Source organism: Hylobates moloch, unplaced genomic scaffold, assembly GCF_009828535.3.
Source record: "Hylobates moloch isolate HMO894 unplaced genomic scaffold, HMol_V3 SCAFFOLD_9, whole genome shotgun sequence".
Lineage (NCBI taxonomy): Eukaryota > Metazoa > Chordata > Mammalia > Primates > Hylobatidae > Hylobates > Hylobates moloch.
Genome location: NW_026652284.1, coordinates 5,929,338 through 5,944,996, shown reverse-complemented (window position 1 = coordinate 5,944,996; position 15,659 = coordinate 5,929,338). Strand labels below are relative to the sequence as shown.

The 15,659-nt window shown below is 56.2% G+C and overlaps 2 protein-coding genes across 6 annotated transcripts in view; both read right to left on the bottom strand.

Moving 5' to 3' along the window:
• Window positions 1-1,749: 1,749 nt before the first annotated feature.
• ZBTB48 (zinc finger and BTB domain containing 48) lies at window positions 1,750-11,367 on the bottom strand. Of its 5 annotated transcripts, none has more exons than XM_058444383.1 (12): window positions 11,313-11,347; window positions 10,057-10,815; window positions 9,063-9,304; window positions 7,579-7,626; window positions 4,991-5,102; window positions 4,241-4,333; window positions 3,746-3,832; window positions 3,402-3,556; window positions 2,835-2,971; window positions 2,589-2,753; window positions 2,186-2,274; window positions 1,750-2,114 (listed from the first exon to the last, which is right to left on the bottom strand). In XM_058444383.1, exons 2-12 carry the CDS (start codon window positions 10,744-10,746, stop codon window positions 1,818-1,820), a joined length of 2,115 nt encoding a protein of 704 aa, XP_058300366.1. In that variant the 5' UTR covers window positions 10,747-10,815; window positions 11,313-11,347; the 3' UTR covers window positions 1,750-1,817. The 5 variants fall into 5 exon arrangements, with proteins under 5 accessions (XP_058300366.1, XP_058300367.1, XP_058300365.1 ...); XM_058444384.1 differs by having other exon boundaries at window positions 11,296-11,329; XM_058444382.1 differs by lacking the exon at window positions 11,313-11,347 and adding an exon at window positions 11,226-11,309.
• A 239-nt stretch (window positions 11,368-11,606) lies between these two features.
• TAS1R1 (taste 1 receptor member 1) overlaps window positions 11,607-15,659 on the bottom strand; it is a 25,609-nt gene continuing 21,556 nt past the window's right edge. The window contains exons 4-6 of the mRNA XM_032758757.2: window positions 14,758-14,970; window positions 14,317-14,437; window positions 11,607-12,709 (exon numbers count right to left, since the gene is read on the bottom strand). Coding sequence (XP_032614648.1) covers window positions 11,778-12,709; window positions 14,317-14,437; window positions 14,758-14,970 — 1,266 coding nt within the window. The 3' untranslated portion in view covers window positions 11,607-11,777. The remainder of the gene's footprint in view (window positions 12,710-14,316; window positions 14,438-14,757; window positions 14,971-15,659) is intronic.

Genomic DNA, 15,659 nt, shown 5'->3' with positions numbered 1-15,659 from the left:
TTTGGAGTCATTGCCTTTGTCCTTCTGCTGCTGTCTTCTGGGACTCTGGGCTGAGGACAGATGTCGGAACATGCAGCATGGAGCCCAGGGTTCACACTGAGGGTCTTTTTTTTTTTTTTTTTTTTTTGAGACGGAGTCTCGCTCTGTTGCCCAGGCTGGATTGCAGTGGCACAATCTCGGCTCACTGCAAGCTCCACCTCCCGGGTTCACGCCATTCTCCTGCCTCAGCCTCTTCGAGTAGCTGGGACTACAGGCGCCCGCCACCACGCCCGGCTAATCTTTTTTTTTTTTTGTATTTTTAGTAGAGACGGGGTTTCACCGTGGTCTCGATCTCCTGACCTCGTGATCTGCCTGCCTCGGCCTCCCAGAGTGCTGGGATTACAAGCGTGAGCCACTGCGCCCGGCCCACACTGAGGGTCTTAAACAGCCTTCCAGGCCCTTTGTCATCTCAGATTGTAGCAAGTGATGAAGCAGTGGAAAAGGACATGCCCGAGAGGCTGGGCGTGGTGGCTCACACCTGCAATCCCAGTGTTTTGGGAGGCTGAAGAGGGAGGATCACTTGAGCCCAGGGGTTCAAGACCACCCTGAGCAATACAGGAAGACCTTGTCTCCATTTAAAGAGAGAGGCCGGAGAAGTAAATGCTGTGGAGCAGATGATGCCCGGGAAACCTGCCTGCTCCAAAGCTGGTCTCTGCCTGTTCGTCCTCTGCCCGGGCCCGGCTCCCACAGCCCTTCCTGAGGTTGCGGTACATACAGGTGGTGATAAGACTCCCATCTGCGATGAGATGGCCCTTAGACCTGGGGAGGTGGAGCCCTTCAAATACAGTCCCAAACCAGGCTGTGAATCCACACAAGCCGTCTGGCCCAGGATGTTTTTCGTATCTGCAGAGTCCATCTGCACCTGAGGGAGAGGCCAGTATCTCGGCTGGGAAGGAGAGCAGTGTTGAGACCACAGTGGGCCTTTTTTCTTTTTCTCTGTTTAAGACAGGATCTCATTCTGTCGCCTAGGTTGGAATGCAGTGGTGCAATCTTGGCTTCCTACATCCTTCGCCTCCTGGGTTCAAGGGATTCTCATGCCTCAGCCTCCTGATGTACCACCACACCCAGCAATTTTGTATTTTTAGTAGAGAAATGAAGCTGTCAGTAACTTACCCAGGGCCAACTTAGTTGGGAAGAAATTTAAACAAGAGCAATCTGCTCTAGGGCCCACGTGCATTTGCTCCTTGACACACAGTACCCCACAGCTATAGAACGGGACCAAAGCCTCCTGGACACACAGACCAGGCTGCTCGAGGGAAGGGCCCCACCCTCCTCAGACCCCCAGGCGTGCTCAGCTACACTAACGGGGCCCCATCCTTGATTCTGCCCAACAAGGCCAGCCCGGTGGGTCCTGACCACTCAACTGAACTCCAGAAGCTTAGTAATGAATTCTATCCCCAGAAGCCGGTATCACCTCAGCTCTAAAATAGGAATACTGGTGCTCTAACTGGCCAGCGTTCTCCACTCTAAAATCCTGCAGTAACGAGGAACAGAATACAGATGTGGAGAGCAGCCAAGGCCAGAGGTGTGGCCCCCAAAGGAACCCCATCCAAACCTCGCTCAGCTAAGGTTTCCTGACAGGAGGGGAAGCTGCCAGCTGAGCTGAGGCCCACACAGGACCAGGCAGGGCACCACTCTGTCCTGAGGGCATGGGTGGGAAGGCAGCACTTCCCCAACTCCAGGACACGGGAACAGACTGTCAGGCTGAAATACGTGAGTCCAAAGCTACACGGTTTATTGAGGGGTGGGGCCAAGTGGGCTCTGGTGGCCAGAGTGGGCTATGTGTCACAGTCCTCAGGGACAGCAGCTGTGATGATGAGGGAGGGCTCCAGGACACCTGGGCCGGTGAAGCTCTCCTCTGCACACAGTCTCTGGCCAGGGAGCTGGGAGGCCAGGCCGCCCTGGGCCAGGGACTCCACAATGACCTCTGCCGAGCCCATCTCCAGCTCTGCAGGCGGCTGCAGTGCCACCACCACCATCTTCTCATCCTCGATGATCAGGTTGCGGAGCTTGCGCTGTCGCGGGTTGTAGTTCTCCACCCGGTCGTGGATCTCCATGTGCCTCCGCAGGTGGGCCTGGCGGGGAGGGTGAGCTCAGGACTTCGGGGGATCCCGGGGTAGGGGAACGGGCCCGGGCCCTGGCCTACCTGTCGGGTAAACTTGTAGCCGCACTCAGTGCACTCAAACTTCCTCACCCCCTTGTGCCGTCTGACGTGCACACGCAGTTGCTCCACGGCTGCAGGAGGGAGGAGAACACGGAGGGGATCGTGCAGGAGCCCCCAGACCCTCGAGGAAACCCAGCAGGAGGTTGGGACAGGCAGCAAGGGAGGGGACCAGTGGTTTACAAGTGCTGCACAGGTCCTGCCAGGATCTCCAGTGCCACCCAGGGTCACTACTGCACAGGACACCCCTGCCTTCAAAGCAGGTCCACTCTCAACTCTACCATGTGGGGCACAAAAGAGGTTCACTGGCAAGAAAGGAGCGTTTCCTCCTCAGAGACCCTCCAACTCGGATGAGCAGGAAATGGCTCTCCCAGGGCTGCCCAGGTACCTTTGAAGGTCTTGCCACAGATCTGGCAGAAGTGGGGCCGGCCCTCCTGATGGCGGCTGGCCACGTGCCTCAGGAGGGGCCCCTTCTCAGTGAAGCGCTGTTCACAGAACTCGCAACTGAAGGGCCTTTCCCCGGTGTGGGTGCGGTTGTGCTTGTCCAGGCTGGCTGCAGGCACAAGGCAAGAGCTCAGCCTGTGGCCTTGGCCTCGGGATGGGGAGGGGAGGGGAGGGGCGGGGCGTACCTCACCTTGGGTTCGGAAGGTCTTGCCACAGAGGTGGCACTGGAAGGGCTTCTCGCCCGTGTGTGTGCGCAGGTGCATGTTGAGATTGGCCTTTTGGGTGAAGGCGTGGCTGCAGAACTCACATACATGTGGCCTCTCATTCCTGTTAAGGTGGGGACATGGGGCAGAGGCCATCACCAAGGGAAATGACCCCTTCACTCTGCTACAGCTAGGAGCATGCCTGATGGAAAGAGGGCTTGGGCAGTGCTAGGAAAGGGGCACCACCTCCACCCTGAGAGCAGAAGGACAATCTTATGAGCAGGGAGTCACAGGAAACTAAGGAAGCTCAGAATCTGCCCCTGGGGGAACAGAGGCTTGTCTGAGCCTGAAACATCTGCCCCCAGCCTCTCTGCCTGGCATAGCTGCTTGCCCCTCAGGTCCCACTACCCCAGAGAGGCTGTAGGCACTAGATTCAGGGTGGAGGCCGAGGGCACACTCATCTGTGTAAAAGTCAGCAAACTCTGTCTTCCCTGCTGGTGCAAGCCGGGGCTGGCAGCAGGACTGGGCCCCAGGAGGGAACGGGCGACACGCACCTGTGCTTGGCCTTGATGTGCATCTGCAGGCCATTCCGGCTCGAGGCCCGATGCCCACACTCCTCACACACAAACAGCTTCTCACCACGGTGCTTGAAAGCTTCATGCAGCTGCAGCTCTGTCCGAGACAGGAAGCACTTGGCGCAGGTGGGGCACTGCAGGCAGACCAGGCAGGCAGAGGGAGGGACCAGGGCCAGGGTGAGAGCTGGGAAGGGCTGCCTGGGAGACCCACAAGCCCCCTCCCCCTGAACAACAGAAAGTACATGGTCGGCTGCCCATTCTGGGCACAGCTCACTCTTGCTCATGCCAGCATCAAAGCATGCCCAGCCCTCCCTGTCACTTACTGCATGGGGCTTGGGGGCTCCATGAAGCTTGATCATGTGGCTCTGTAAGTCCTTCTTCTGCATGAACTGCTGGGAGCAGGAGGAACACTGAAAAAGAGGCCCACAGTCACCTCCAGGGCGGCCTGCACCCATGAAACCCTGCCACCCACCCTTGGGCTGTAGGGCAGGAACTAGAGGGAGGCCCCGGTGAGATGATTCTGGGAGGACCACTGATGTGGTGCGAAGGATGGCGCAAAGGAGGGCCCTCAGGGCTCAGCTGCCCAGAGGATGCGAAGCCTGTCCTCCATGGAAAGAAATAAGGGCCTAATAAGGACCCTGGAGGTGCGGCTGCAGACAGTAGCCCTGCCTAGATAAAGGGGCACTGGACAGGCAGGGAAGGCAGGCTCCCCGACAGCTACTGTGAGGGAGGTGCCTGATAGCAGCCCACATAAAGGGCTCAGCAGGAAGGATCCTGGGGCTACCCACCCCTGGCCCTGGAGACAGGCCAAGCCTGACCTTGTAGGGCATCTCCCCTGTGTGAGACACCATGTGCACCCGCAGCTCCATCCTTCGGCGGAATGTCTCCTGGCACACAGAGCACGTGAAGACCTGGCAGTGTGAGGGGCAAGCAGGGCCGGCATCAGCAGGGGCCTCTGCCTACAACAGCAGCCTCTGCCCGGGCTTCCGCTTGCTGCTGGGAAGAGTCTGCCTGAGGGGGGGACGCTAGGGTGGGAGAGGGCAACACGTAACCTGCCTGGCCTGACCGTCACTGAGTGCTGCAAGCCCACCACACACCAGGCCCTTCTCAGGTCCAGACAGACTGGGGGCAGGGTCCGAGTGGCCTCACCCACAGTCCCTGGCCCTAGTGGCTGCTGACAGGCCTCTAGGAAGAGTGGGTCTGGGTTTCGGCGGGCCCTGACACAGAAGCCAGCAGTGGGGTTGCTGGGGGTGGCCAGGGGGCCTTTTCCAGCTGCCATCCCCTGTAGAGGCTCCCCTTCTCCAAAGCCAAGGTGGAGGTGGGCCAGGGGCCTAGGAAAGCCAACCCCAAATGCCTCCCACAGAGTCCCTCCTATGCCTGTCCCTTCCGCCCTCAGGACCTGTGACCCCACCTGTACCAGGGCATGGACTTCATGACATCCAAGGACCCCACAGCTTTCCTGAGTTTACAGTACCCCTCTCAGACAGTCTGGGGCCCTTCCCAGATGGCACGAAGACAGAGAGGCCAGTGTGCCCTGCCCACAAGTACCTGGGCCAGCTCCCAAGTACCTGTTCCGAGCGGTTCATGCAATTCCGGGCTTCATGCTCCAGGAGGTTCTCCTTCCGAAAGTAACACTTCCCACATTTGGGACACTCAAAGGGTTTCTCCCCAGTATGTTTCCTGCCAGGAGAAGCCACAGGGGTGGGGGCGCTGAGAGGGTTTCCCATCTCTCCCTCACCCAGGGCCCCCTCTGGGTCCCTTCTGAGGGGAACAAGTGTTCTGAGGTGACACCAGCTGGTTAAGGTACAGGGACAAGCCCAGAAGCCTCCCCCAGCATGGAGACTCCGCAAGGGACAGTGCCGTGGCAAGAAGCTCACACAGGTCCTAAGAGGCTGCCGTGGATCTGACCAGCACAGAGGTCGATGGGGAGGCCCAGCTGACCGCATTCCGTCTAAAGGCAGAAACAGATCTTGGGTCCTGACTATTGGAGAAGCAACTCAGTCTTCCCAGAGCTTCAAACCCATGGCCAGATCCTCACCTGACTCCACTGCCCCACCGAGGCCGGCAATAGCTTCTCCCGGGTAGCCAGGGGAGCTGCCCATCTGATCTCCCCACTCCGTGACTGCCTCCCCCACAGGTTTCACTTCAGGAGCCAGAAGGACCCTTTGGTTTAAGTCAGACCTCAGTACCTCTTGGCTCACGTATCCCCAGTGCTTCCCCATTCAGAGAAAGGACCCAGGAGGCCCATCAGGGTGCAGGCAGCCCTCCCCTTGCCTGCTGCTCTCCCAGGGTGTTGTCTGGCCACCTGGATCAGGCATGTGCCTCCTTGCTGCCTGTCACGCCCCCATGATCCTCCTACCCCAGCGCCCTGGCTCTTCTCTCTGCCCAGATGCTCCCCAGTCACCCACTTGGTCAACTTCCTCACCTCCTTTGAGTCTTTGCTTAAATCTCACCTTCTCAGTAAGACTCTAGAGACCCTGGCTACTTAAAATCACAATCAAACCCCACCCACAACTCCCCAACTCCTTGGCCCGCCTCTGCGTTTTCTTCTTCCACAGCACTTCCTCATAGTCTACTGCAGGCAGATGGACTTATCTGCATTGCCCGGCAAGCAGGTCAGCTGCACAAGGACCTTTGTTTAGTTCCCTTAAATGCATCCCAAGCACCCACACAGCCTTGCTGGCCACCTGGTAGACTGCCAAATGAATGAACTAAATGAACTCGACCTCAGAGCCCCTATGCAGCCTGCGACAGCTCCTCCCACCTGCCAGAGGCCAAGCATCTCTCTCATCCTCTTCCTCTACAGCAACTTTCTTCATCCCCCATCAAAATGACTTCATGAAGCCATCCCCTGCCAGTTCAGGGCCAGTCCAGCAAGCTGAAGTCCAAGGAAGGGATGAAAACCGCCCGAATCTTACCCCAGCAGAGTACTTGAGAGCGAGCATCCAGCAGCACACAGGCTGCCCCAGGACCCCCCGACACTGGGGTTATCCTAGCATTCCACTGGCAGCAGCTGCCGGAACATGGTGCACGGGGACAGCAAACAGGTGTCCCCCTAGCTCCCATTCCAGGTGATTACTAGTGTGCTGCCCAATCTGGCTTGGCAAGAAAACACACCGTGATAGACTAGTGATGTCTTGGCTGGGAGTGGCAGGATTGGAAGGCATGTCACTGGGCCGCCATCCCCACAGGCCTTGCAGGGACTCCAAAGCAGTGCTGCCCAAGGTGACTCTCCACGATGATGGAAATGTGCTATGTCAGCATTGCCTGATTCAGCCACCAGGAGACACGTGGTTCCTCACCACTTCAGATTTGGCTAACATATCTGAGGAACTGAATTTTTTTTTTTTTTTTTTTTTTTTTGAGACGGAGTCTCGCTGTCGCCCAGGCTGGAGTTCAGTGGCAGGATCTCAGCTCACTGCAGGCTCCGCCCCCCGAGGTTCACGCCATTCTCCTGCCTCAGCCTCTCGAGTAGCTGGGACTACAGGCGCCCGACACCTCGCCCGGCTAATTTTTTGTATTTTTAGTAGAGACGGGGTTTCACCGTGTTAGCCAGGATGGTCTTGATCTCCTGACCTCGTGATCCGCCCGCCTCGGCCTCCCAAAGTGCTGGGATTACAGGCGTGAGCCACCGCGCCCGGCCTGAATTTTTATTTAATTTTAAATTTTAAGTTAAAATAGCCCCTGGGGGCTGGGCACGGTGGCTCACGCCTGTAATCCCAGCACTTTGGAAAGCCAAGGCAGGTGGATCGCAAGGTCAGGAGTTCGAGATCAGCCTGGCCAATATGGTGAAACCCATCTCTACTAAAAAGTAAAAAAATGGCTGGGCACGGTGGCTCACGCCTGTAATCCCAGCACTTTGGGAGGCTGAGGCAGGCGGATCACAAGGTCAGGAGTTCGAGACCAGCCTGATCAACATGCTGAAACCCCGTCTCTACTAAAAATACAAAAAAAAATTAGCCAGGTGTGGTGGCGCATGCCTGTAATCCCAGCTACTCAGGAGGCTGAGGCAGGAGAATCGCTTGAACCCGGGAGGCAGAGGTTGTAGTGAGCAGAGACGGAGCCACCACATTCCAGCCTGGGCGACAGAGGGAAGACTTCATCTCAAAAAAAAAAAAAAAAGGTAAAACAATTAGCTGGGCGTAGTGGCACGCACCTGTAGTCCCAGCTACTGAGGAGGCTGAGGCAGGAGAATCGCTTAAACCTGGAAGACAGAGGTTGCAGTGAGCTGAGATCATGCCACTGCACTCCAACCTGGGCGACAGAGTGAGACTGTCTCAAAAAAAAACAGGCTGGGCGCAGTGGCTCACGCCTGTAGTCCCAGCACTTTGGGAGGCCAAGGCAGGTAGATCACAAGGTCAGGAGTTCAAGACCAGCCTGGCCAAGATGGTGAAACCCCATCTCTACTAAAAATACAAAAATTAGCCAGGCGTGGTGGCAGGCACCTGTAATCCCAGCTACTCGGGAGGCTGAGGCAGGAGAATCACTTCAACCTGGGAGGCGGAGGTTGCAGTGAGCCGATCTCATGCCACTGCACTCCAGCCTGGCAACAGAGTGAGACTCTGTCTCAAAAAAATTAAAATAAAATAAAATAAAATAATAAAATAAAATAAATAAAATTTAAAAATATAAAATAAAATAAAATAAAGTAAAATGAAATGAAATGAAAAACAACATAGGCTGAGCGTGGTGGCTCACACCTGTAATCCCAGCACTTTGGGAGGCCAAGGCAGGCGGATCACAAGGTCAGGAGATTGAGACCATCTTGGCCAACATGGTGAAACCCCGTCTCTACTAAAATACAAAAAATCAGCCGGGTGTGGTGGCATGTGCCTGTAATCCCAGCTACTTGGGAGGCTGAAGCAGAGGAATCACTTGAACCCAGGAGGCAGAGGTTGCAGTGAGCTGAGATCGTGCTACTGCACTCTAGCCTGGTGACAGGGCAAGACTCCAACTCAAAAACAAACAAAAAACATAAAATAGCCCCTGGGGGCTGGGCATGGTGGCTCAAACCTAGAATTCCGGCACTTTGGGAGGCCAGGGTGGGTGGATCAATTGAGCCCAGGAGTTTGAGACCAGCCTGGGCAACAGAGCAAAACCTTGTCTCCACTAAATGTAAAAATAAAAATTTTAATAGCTCCTGGAGTTCCTGATTACTTTATTGGACACTGAAAGTTTAGACAAATAGACTTTAATGACTCACTGACACCCCAGAGTGAACACTTCCCTGCAAACGCAGGTAGCACTGAACCAAGGCTCGGCGTTGTGGCCCAAAGCCCACACTGCCAGGCTTCAGAAACACCTAAGGTTGGGCCCCAGCTCTAGCACAGGGGCCATAGGTTTCTCATTCTGTTAGCAGAGGCCAGCTGGAGGTCAAGGTCCACAGTGGGTGGAACCTGTTGACAAGATGTACACAAACCCATCTCCAACCAGAGTACTCACAGGACAGCCAGGAAGAAGAATCCAACCCAAAGCAGGCTCTCACTTCCTGATTATCAGAGGTGTGCCAAGGCCAGGCACTATGTGGGTCTGAGATGGATCCCCCAGCCCCTACCTCACCCAGAAGTGGGAAGTGTAGGACCCCTCCCCCGACGTGGGAATGGCAGACAGGAAAAGAAAATAGAAAAACAGAATGTTTACCTGTTGTGGACTTTTAGATAATATTTGCTGAGGAACTTTTTATGACATGTGGGGCATTCGACCGGCACCGCTGTACCTTTTCTGTTCTCAGCAGGCTCAGCTGCTAGGGAGCCCGCACTCAGGGCTGGCTCAGCTGCACAGGGCTTTCGGATTACATTTGACTTCCTCCTGGTCAGCACAGCCTCAGGCTCAGACATGTAATCGCCATCCCCATCGTCCTCCACTTGAACCACCACTTCCCACTAGAGCACAATAGGCAGCAGGAGGGGGTGGCGTCACCAAATGAATCAGCAGGAGTTGTAGGGACCCAGCTCCAGTTCCATCCCAAGCCCCAACCCTGACAAGTCCCTTCATCAGACACTGTTCCTTCAGGGGCCCAAGGCAGAGCATCTGAATCTTGGATTCTGAGGAAAGTGGCTGTGTTTGTGGGGAACTGGAAGCTCGGCTGGAAACACTGCCCTGGGGAAACACCTGTAACCCTGATGCTGCCCACTCCTCTCAGGAAGGTGGCAACCATGAACAGCTGGGGCTTGCAGAAAGGTCAGCCTAAGGTCACCAGCTTCCTTTGTTTGGTTAAAGTCTGTTCCAAACCCACATTAACAGAGATTGTCTTAAGGTACACATATTTTTTTTTTTTTTTTGAGACAGGATCTTGCTCTGTCACCTAGGCTGGAGAATAGTGGCACCATCTCAGCTCACTGCAACCTCCACTTCCTGGGCTCAAGTGATCCTCCCACCTCACCCTCCCGAGTAGCTAGGACTACAGGTGTGTGCCACCACACCCAGCTAATTTTTGTATATTCTTTGTACAAATGAGGCCTCGCCATGTTGCCCAGGCTGGTATCGAACTCCCAAGCTAAAGTGATCCACCCCCCTTGGCCTCCGAAAGCGCTAGGATTACAGGTGTGAGTGGGCCATCACACCCAGCCCAGGGTCTCTCTCTATTATACCAAAAAAGTGTCTATTCCCAGTCCCAACACCCTGGGCACAGTACCTCATTACTGCCGCCCTGCAGCTGGGCACCTTCAGCCTCGAAGGGCCTTGGGGGCACTTTGCAGTCCTCGGGTTCCTTGTCCTCGGAGAGACAAGGCTTCAAGGCCTGCTTGAGTTTCCCACAGAGGGAGGAGGGGCTCTCACTCTGAGCTGGGGAATGGAGCTGGGACCTCTGAGGACTATGACTGCCTCTGGGCTCCTGATCCCTGGGGACTAGACCCAGAGTCCTCGAAACTTCCTCTTCTTCCAAGCCTGCCGGCTCCTTGACGTGGCTGTTCACATTCTGGGAGGCAGGGGGCCCCAGCCCACTCTGGCCACCTGCTGCCTGTCCCACTGAAGTTTTGGGCTTGAAGCTCTGGCACAGCTCTACAGCCTCTGGCATTCGCAACTCCCTGGCTGCCAGGAGCAGCTGATCCCGATTCCCTGAGGTGAGAGCGAGGTGACCAGTGTAGAAAAAGTCCAACAAGAGGCCAAAGATTTCAGCGAAGCCAGCAGGGAGGACGACACTGCCCCCTGAGCCGTCTCCGTAGAGGCTCTGGAAGAAGTGACTGCAGCAGGCAAGGACACTCCAGTGCGCCTTAAACACCAGGCCCCCCACGTCCAGAGTGGCGTCGCAGTACTGGCCCTTCTCCCGCTGCTTGTTGAGCTCCTGCAGAACCCTCACACTGTGCTGGACGAAGGAGCCGTCCATGGTCTGGAGGGCAGGGAGGCAGAAGTGACACCCCGGCCAGCCCAAGCGAGGGTATGCAAGAGAAAGCCCCTGGAGTCAAGAGAGAGAAACGGGAAGTTGGCCTCTACTCCAATAATCACATTTATCAGCACAAGTCTTGGGTCAGGGTGAGGGGTGCACGCGGAGGGCTGGAACACACTGACAGCCTCCCGGGGGCCAGGGGCCGGGGGCCATATTGGATTGGCCAGGGGGAGATGCTGATGGGGGGCCAGGGTCGTGAAGAAGCGCCTGGTGGGAAAAATCCAAGTTTGGGGAAAGGAGACATGAGATGAGGGCGAACTGACTGGCCCGGCACAGTGAGAGGATCCTGGACGGGGGAGGGCGGCGGCCGCGGACAGGTGAGCGGAGCCCACGCCGCGCCCACAGGTCCCGAGTGGCCGAGCGGAAGGCAGCCACGGCGGCCCACAGCCCCTCCCTCCCTCACCCCGCGCCCTCCTCACCCGGGCAGGTCCTCCCTGAGCTGGCCCCACTGGCCCCCTGCTCCGTTGCCTCCACAGCCCACGAACCTACTGCCTGGCTATGCGTACCCCGCCAACCGTGAGGAGACCCCACCGTCTCCGCGCCGGACGTGACGTCAAAGCGCGCCGGCCATGAGGTGCGCCTCGGAAGCGAAGAGCTTCTAGCTCCGGCCCCCGAGGGCGGGGCCCCGCAGAGAACGGCCAATGGGATGCAGGGACGAGGCCTCGCCCTGTTCTTTTGGCGCTGGGCCCGCCTCCGGAGTTGCCTAGCAACGCCAATCTGGGCGGCTAGCCTTTTCCAGGCGCTGGGTTCACACTTGAATCCGCTACACCTCACCCTCTCCCCCGACAGGAGACCAGATACGCATTTCACTTCTTTATTGGCAGCCTGGAGCCTGGTCTAGGCTCTCCCGGGCGCTTACACGTCCCAACCCCAGACTGCGGTGCCCAAAAGCCTCCCGGACACCCCCGGCCTGCTCGACCTTCGACTCTCAGGGCAGAGAAGGCTGCCAGCCGTGCCTGCTGACCCACTGGTCAGGTGGAGCCGCAGCGCCTCGTGTAGTCCTGAATGGAGGCCTGAAAGTGCTCTGTGCTGTTGAGGTCTGGGCGGCAGAGGATCACGTAGCACTTGGGCAGAAAATACCCGCCGAAGCCGCTGCTCAGGCTGCTCAGCCCAGCCATCATGTTGGCCGCTGGCAGGTACTTGCCGTCGTAGACGCTGGCCGTGGTGAAGAAGGCGATCCAGGACACGAAGTTGAAGAGCAGGCTGAAGGTGACACATTTGGCCTCGTTGTAGTTCTCTGGCAAGTCCTTGCCCAGGTAGCTGCAGGCAAAGGCACTGATGGAGAGGAGGCCATTGTAGAGGAAGGCCAGTATGAAGCCCAGGGAGTTGGCCTCTGTGCACTCAAGCATCACCAGACGGGGGAAGCGCTGGTATTCCCTAGTGGGCAGTGGAGTCCACACCACCAGCCAAGTTAGACAGATGAGCAGCTGGGCTGCTGAGCTGATCATCACAAACAGGCCAGCACCGTGGTTTTGGACCCAGGCGTGGTAGAATGTAGGTACTTTGGTGGAAAACTTGAAGATGATGATTAGTTGGAATGAACGAACTGTCAGGCAGGACAAGAAGATGGTGAAACCAAGGGCAAAGAGGGCCTGGCGCAGCAAGCATGCAGGCCTTGTGGGTTCCCCAAAGAAGCCATAGAGGCTGCCACTACCTGCTGCCAGGGAGCCCAGCATAAGAAAGCACAGGCGGCCCCCTGCTGACCTCACCACAGGGGTGTCTAGGTGCCAGGCAAACAGGCCAGCAGTCCCAAGCAGCAGCAGCAGCAGCACCGTGTTAGCTGCCAGCAGCACCCAAGAGGTGTGCTCATGCCAAGCCAAAAACACCACAGTGCGCAGGAAGCAGGTCTGGCTTCCCTCAGGTGCCCACTCTTCTTTCCCACAAGGCTGGCATCTGTAGAGGTCTGAAAGGGAAGGCCAAGAAGGTTCCTGAGAGCCAGATGAAGCAGAGTAGGAATAGGAAATAGGGGCCTGCAAGATACTGGGAGAATTGTGCCGGGGCAGCTAGACTGTACTAGGCATAGTGGGATGGGGGTAGCCGGGAGTGGGGCCTGAGGCCAAGCATTTCCTCAAAATGCCTGTGTTAATTACAGACTCTGGAGACACACAGGTCAGTTCTGTATGGCTCATGATCCCATGAGGGTTTTGCAAACCCTAGGGAGGACCTTAACCTTGTAGCTCTGCCCACATACCAGAGAGGCTACGATCCGATGGGAGCAGCCTGCTCCCAAGGGAGGGCATTTTAACCCCTCTCTCTCGCAGCATTTCCATGAACCACTTTCCTGAGCTGCTGCTCTGTGGTTTCTCTGAGTCCTGACCCTCTGAGGAAAGAAGGGAAGTATTCCTGTCCCTACAGAGATGGTGAAAGGAAAGAATGTGGCCCCTGGACACCAACTAAGGACCTGAGTCCTTAGCTACCTAATTTGCTCTCTGTTCTTGACCGTGCATTTCTGGATGGGGAATGCTGTTTTTTTCTCTGCTGCAGACACGCTAGTATCTGTATTCAGGCCAAGCTGTTCAAGGAGCTAGCTGTCTTTGGCATGGGCAACAGAAGGGACAGTAGAACAAGAGGGCACAAAGGAAACAATAGCTACATTCATTTAGAGAAAGAGGTTGAATTCAGGATACGATTGCATTTGTAGGAGTTGTGATGACAGCTCTCTAATAGAGGACACACCTCAGTCTAAGGCTTTCAGTTGGCTAATTCTTTCTTTCTTTTTCTTTTTCTTTTTTTTTTTTTGAGACGGAGTTTTTCTCTTGTCACCCATGCTGGAGTGCAATGGTGCAATCTCGACTCACAGCAACCTCCACCTCCCAGGTTCAAGTGATTCTCCTGCCTCAGCCTCCTGAGCAGCTGGAATTACAGGCACACACCACAATGCCCAGCTAATTTGTTTTGTATTTTTAGTAGAGATGGGGTTTCACCATGTTGGTCAGCCTGGTCTCGAACTCCTGACCTCAGGTGATCCGCCCACCTCGGCCTCCCAAAGTGCTGGGATTACGGGCATGAGCCACCGCGCCGGCCTCTTTTCTTTCTTTTTTTTTTTTGAGACGAAGTCTCGCTTTGTCGCCCAGGCTGGAATGCAGTGGCACCATCTCGGCTCACCGCAACCTCCGCCTCCCAGGTTCAAGCGATTCTCCTGCCTCAGCCTCCCAAGTAGCTGGGATTACAGGCACACACCACCATGCCCAGCTAATTTTTATATTTTTGGTAGAGACGGGGTTTCACCATGTTGGCCAGGCTGGTCTCGAACTCCTGACCTCAAGTGATCCACCCGCCTCAGCCTCCCAAAGTGCTGGGATTACAGGCATGAGCCACCGCACCCAGTGGCTGATTCTCTTGATCAGAATTCTGTCTGGTAGCAGGTGTCCTCCAACCTGAAGCTAACTGGCAGCCCAGTGACTGGGCCCTGGTTCTGGGGCAGGGCACATGGGGCCCAAGGGAGGCCCTCCCTCCACCGTGTAGCCCCCGGGAGTGCTGGGTAGCTCGCCTGCTCCATTGCCCACTCACCACTCTTGTTGAGGAAGGTCCCAGCCCCACAGGGCACACACTCAAAGCAACAGTGATGGAAACCCGTAACCACTCGCTGGTACCCTTCAAGACAGTCGCTGGAACACACAGACTTAGGCACCTGTAAGAAGCCAGAGGGGCCACACATAGGGTCCCAAGTCAAAGGACAGCTCACATGTGGAACAGAAAACAGAATCTCTGTGCATCTGCCCTCGGCTCACTCCCAGGGCAGGGCCCGTGGTCGTGTGAACTTCCACCCCAGGGCATCTGCACACTTGCCTATGGAGTGTTTTCCCTGCTTCCCTGGCCAGGATGGGTAGAGTGATGGCAGCCAGACCCCTGGGGTCCCCCTCCTGCTCCCTGTACACTGTGTCAGCATCGCCCCCAGGCTCTAGGCTGCCCATAAGGCAGTTACCTGGTGAGTAGCCACATCCCCATTACCTGGTTGTTCTTTCCGTGCCACTGGATTTTGGTCTCATTTATGTTTAGCTGAACTGGAGACCATGTGGAGGAACCGAGGACTGTGAAGGTCCACTTGGGCCCATTCCAGTCCCAGGCAATTATGTTATAGCTACTGAGGGGATCTCTGTTGTCATCAAACATCACAGTGTCCTTGTGTAGAAGGAAATTCACCTTGTAGATCTGCTCCAAAAGCTGAAAGAAATGCATATCATGAAGCCACCATAGACAGCACAGACCCACATGGTCCCAGAAGCAAGGGCCTGGGGCCTTCCTGGGTTTCCATCCTGGTGGTTTCAGCCCATCAGGAAGGTCTAGTCCCTTCCTTCTTATGAAGCCCCTCAATCCTCCCCACCAACCTCCTAAGAGGAGGCCTCTAACAAAGCCTCCTTTACAGACAGTTTTAGCCCTGGATCTTGTCACTTGACACTTCCAAGACACAGTGGGTGAGAGAAGGCAAGGATCAGAGAGAAAGATCTGTCTAAGAGAAGAGAGCTAATGCCTGTAATCCCAGCACTTTGGGAGGCCGAAGCGGGAGGATCACTTGATGCCAGGAGTTCGAGACCAGCCTGGCCAACATGGTGAAACCCCATCTCTACTAAAAATACAAAAATTAGGCCAGGCGCGGTGGCTCACGCCTGTAATCCCAGCACTTTGGGAGGCTGAGACGGGCGGCCACGAGATCAGGAGATTGAGACCATCCTGGCTAACATGGTGAAACCCCGTCTCTACTAAAAATACAAAGAAAATTAGCTGGGCATGGTGGCGGGCGCCTGTAGTCTCGGCTACTCGGGAGGCTGAGGCAGGAGAATGGTGTGAACCTGGGAGGCGGAGCTTGCAGTGAGCCAAGATCGCGCCACTGCACTCCAGCCTGGGCAACAGAA

Coding starts and splice junctions, on each gene's coding strand:
- ZBTB48 (XM_058444383.1), bottom strand. CDS start 10,746: ATGGACGGCTCCTTCGTCCAGCACAGTGTGAGGGTTCTGCAGGAGCTC. Junction 9,305..10,056: donor TGCAGGGCGGCAGTAATGAG/GTACTGTGCCCA, acceptor ATTGTGCTCTAG/TGGGAAGTGGTGGTTCAAGT. Junction 7,627..9,062: donor TATCTAAAAGTCCACAACAG/GTAAACATTCTG, acceptor TCTGTCTTCCAG/GTTTAAGCGATTCTCCTGCC.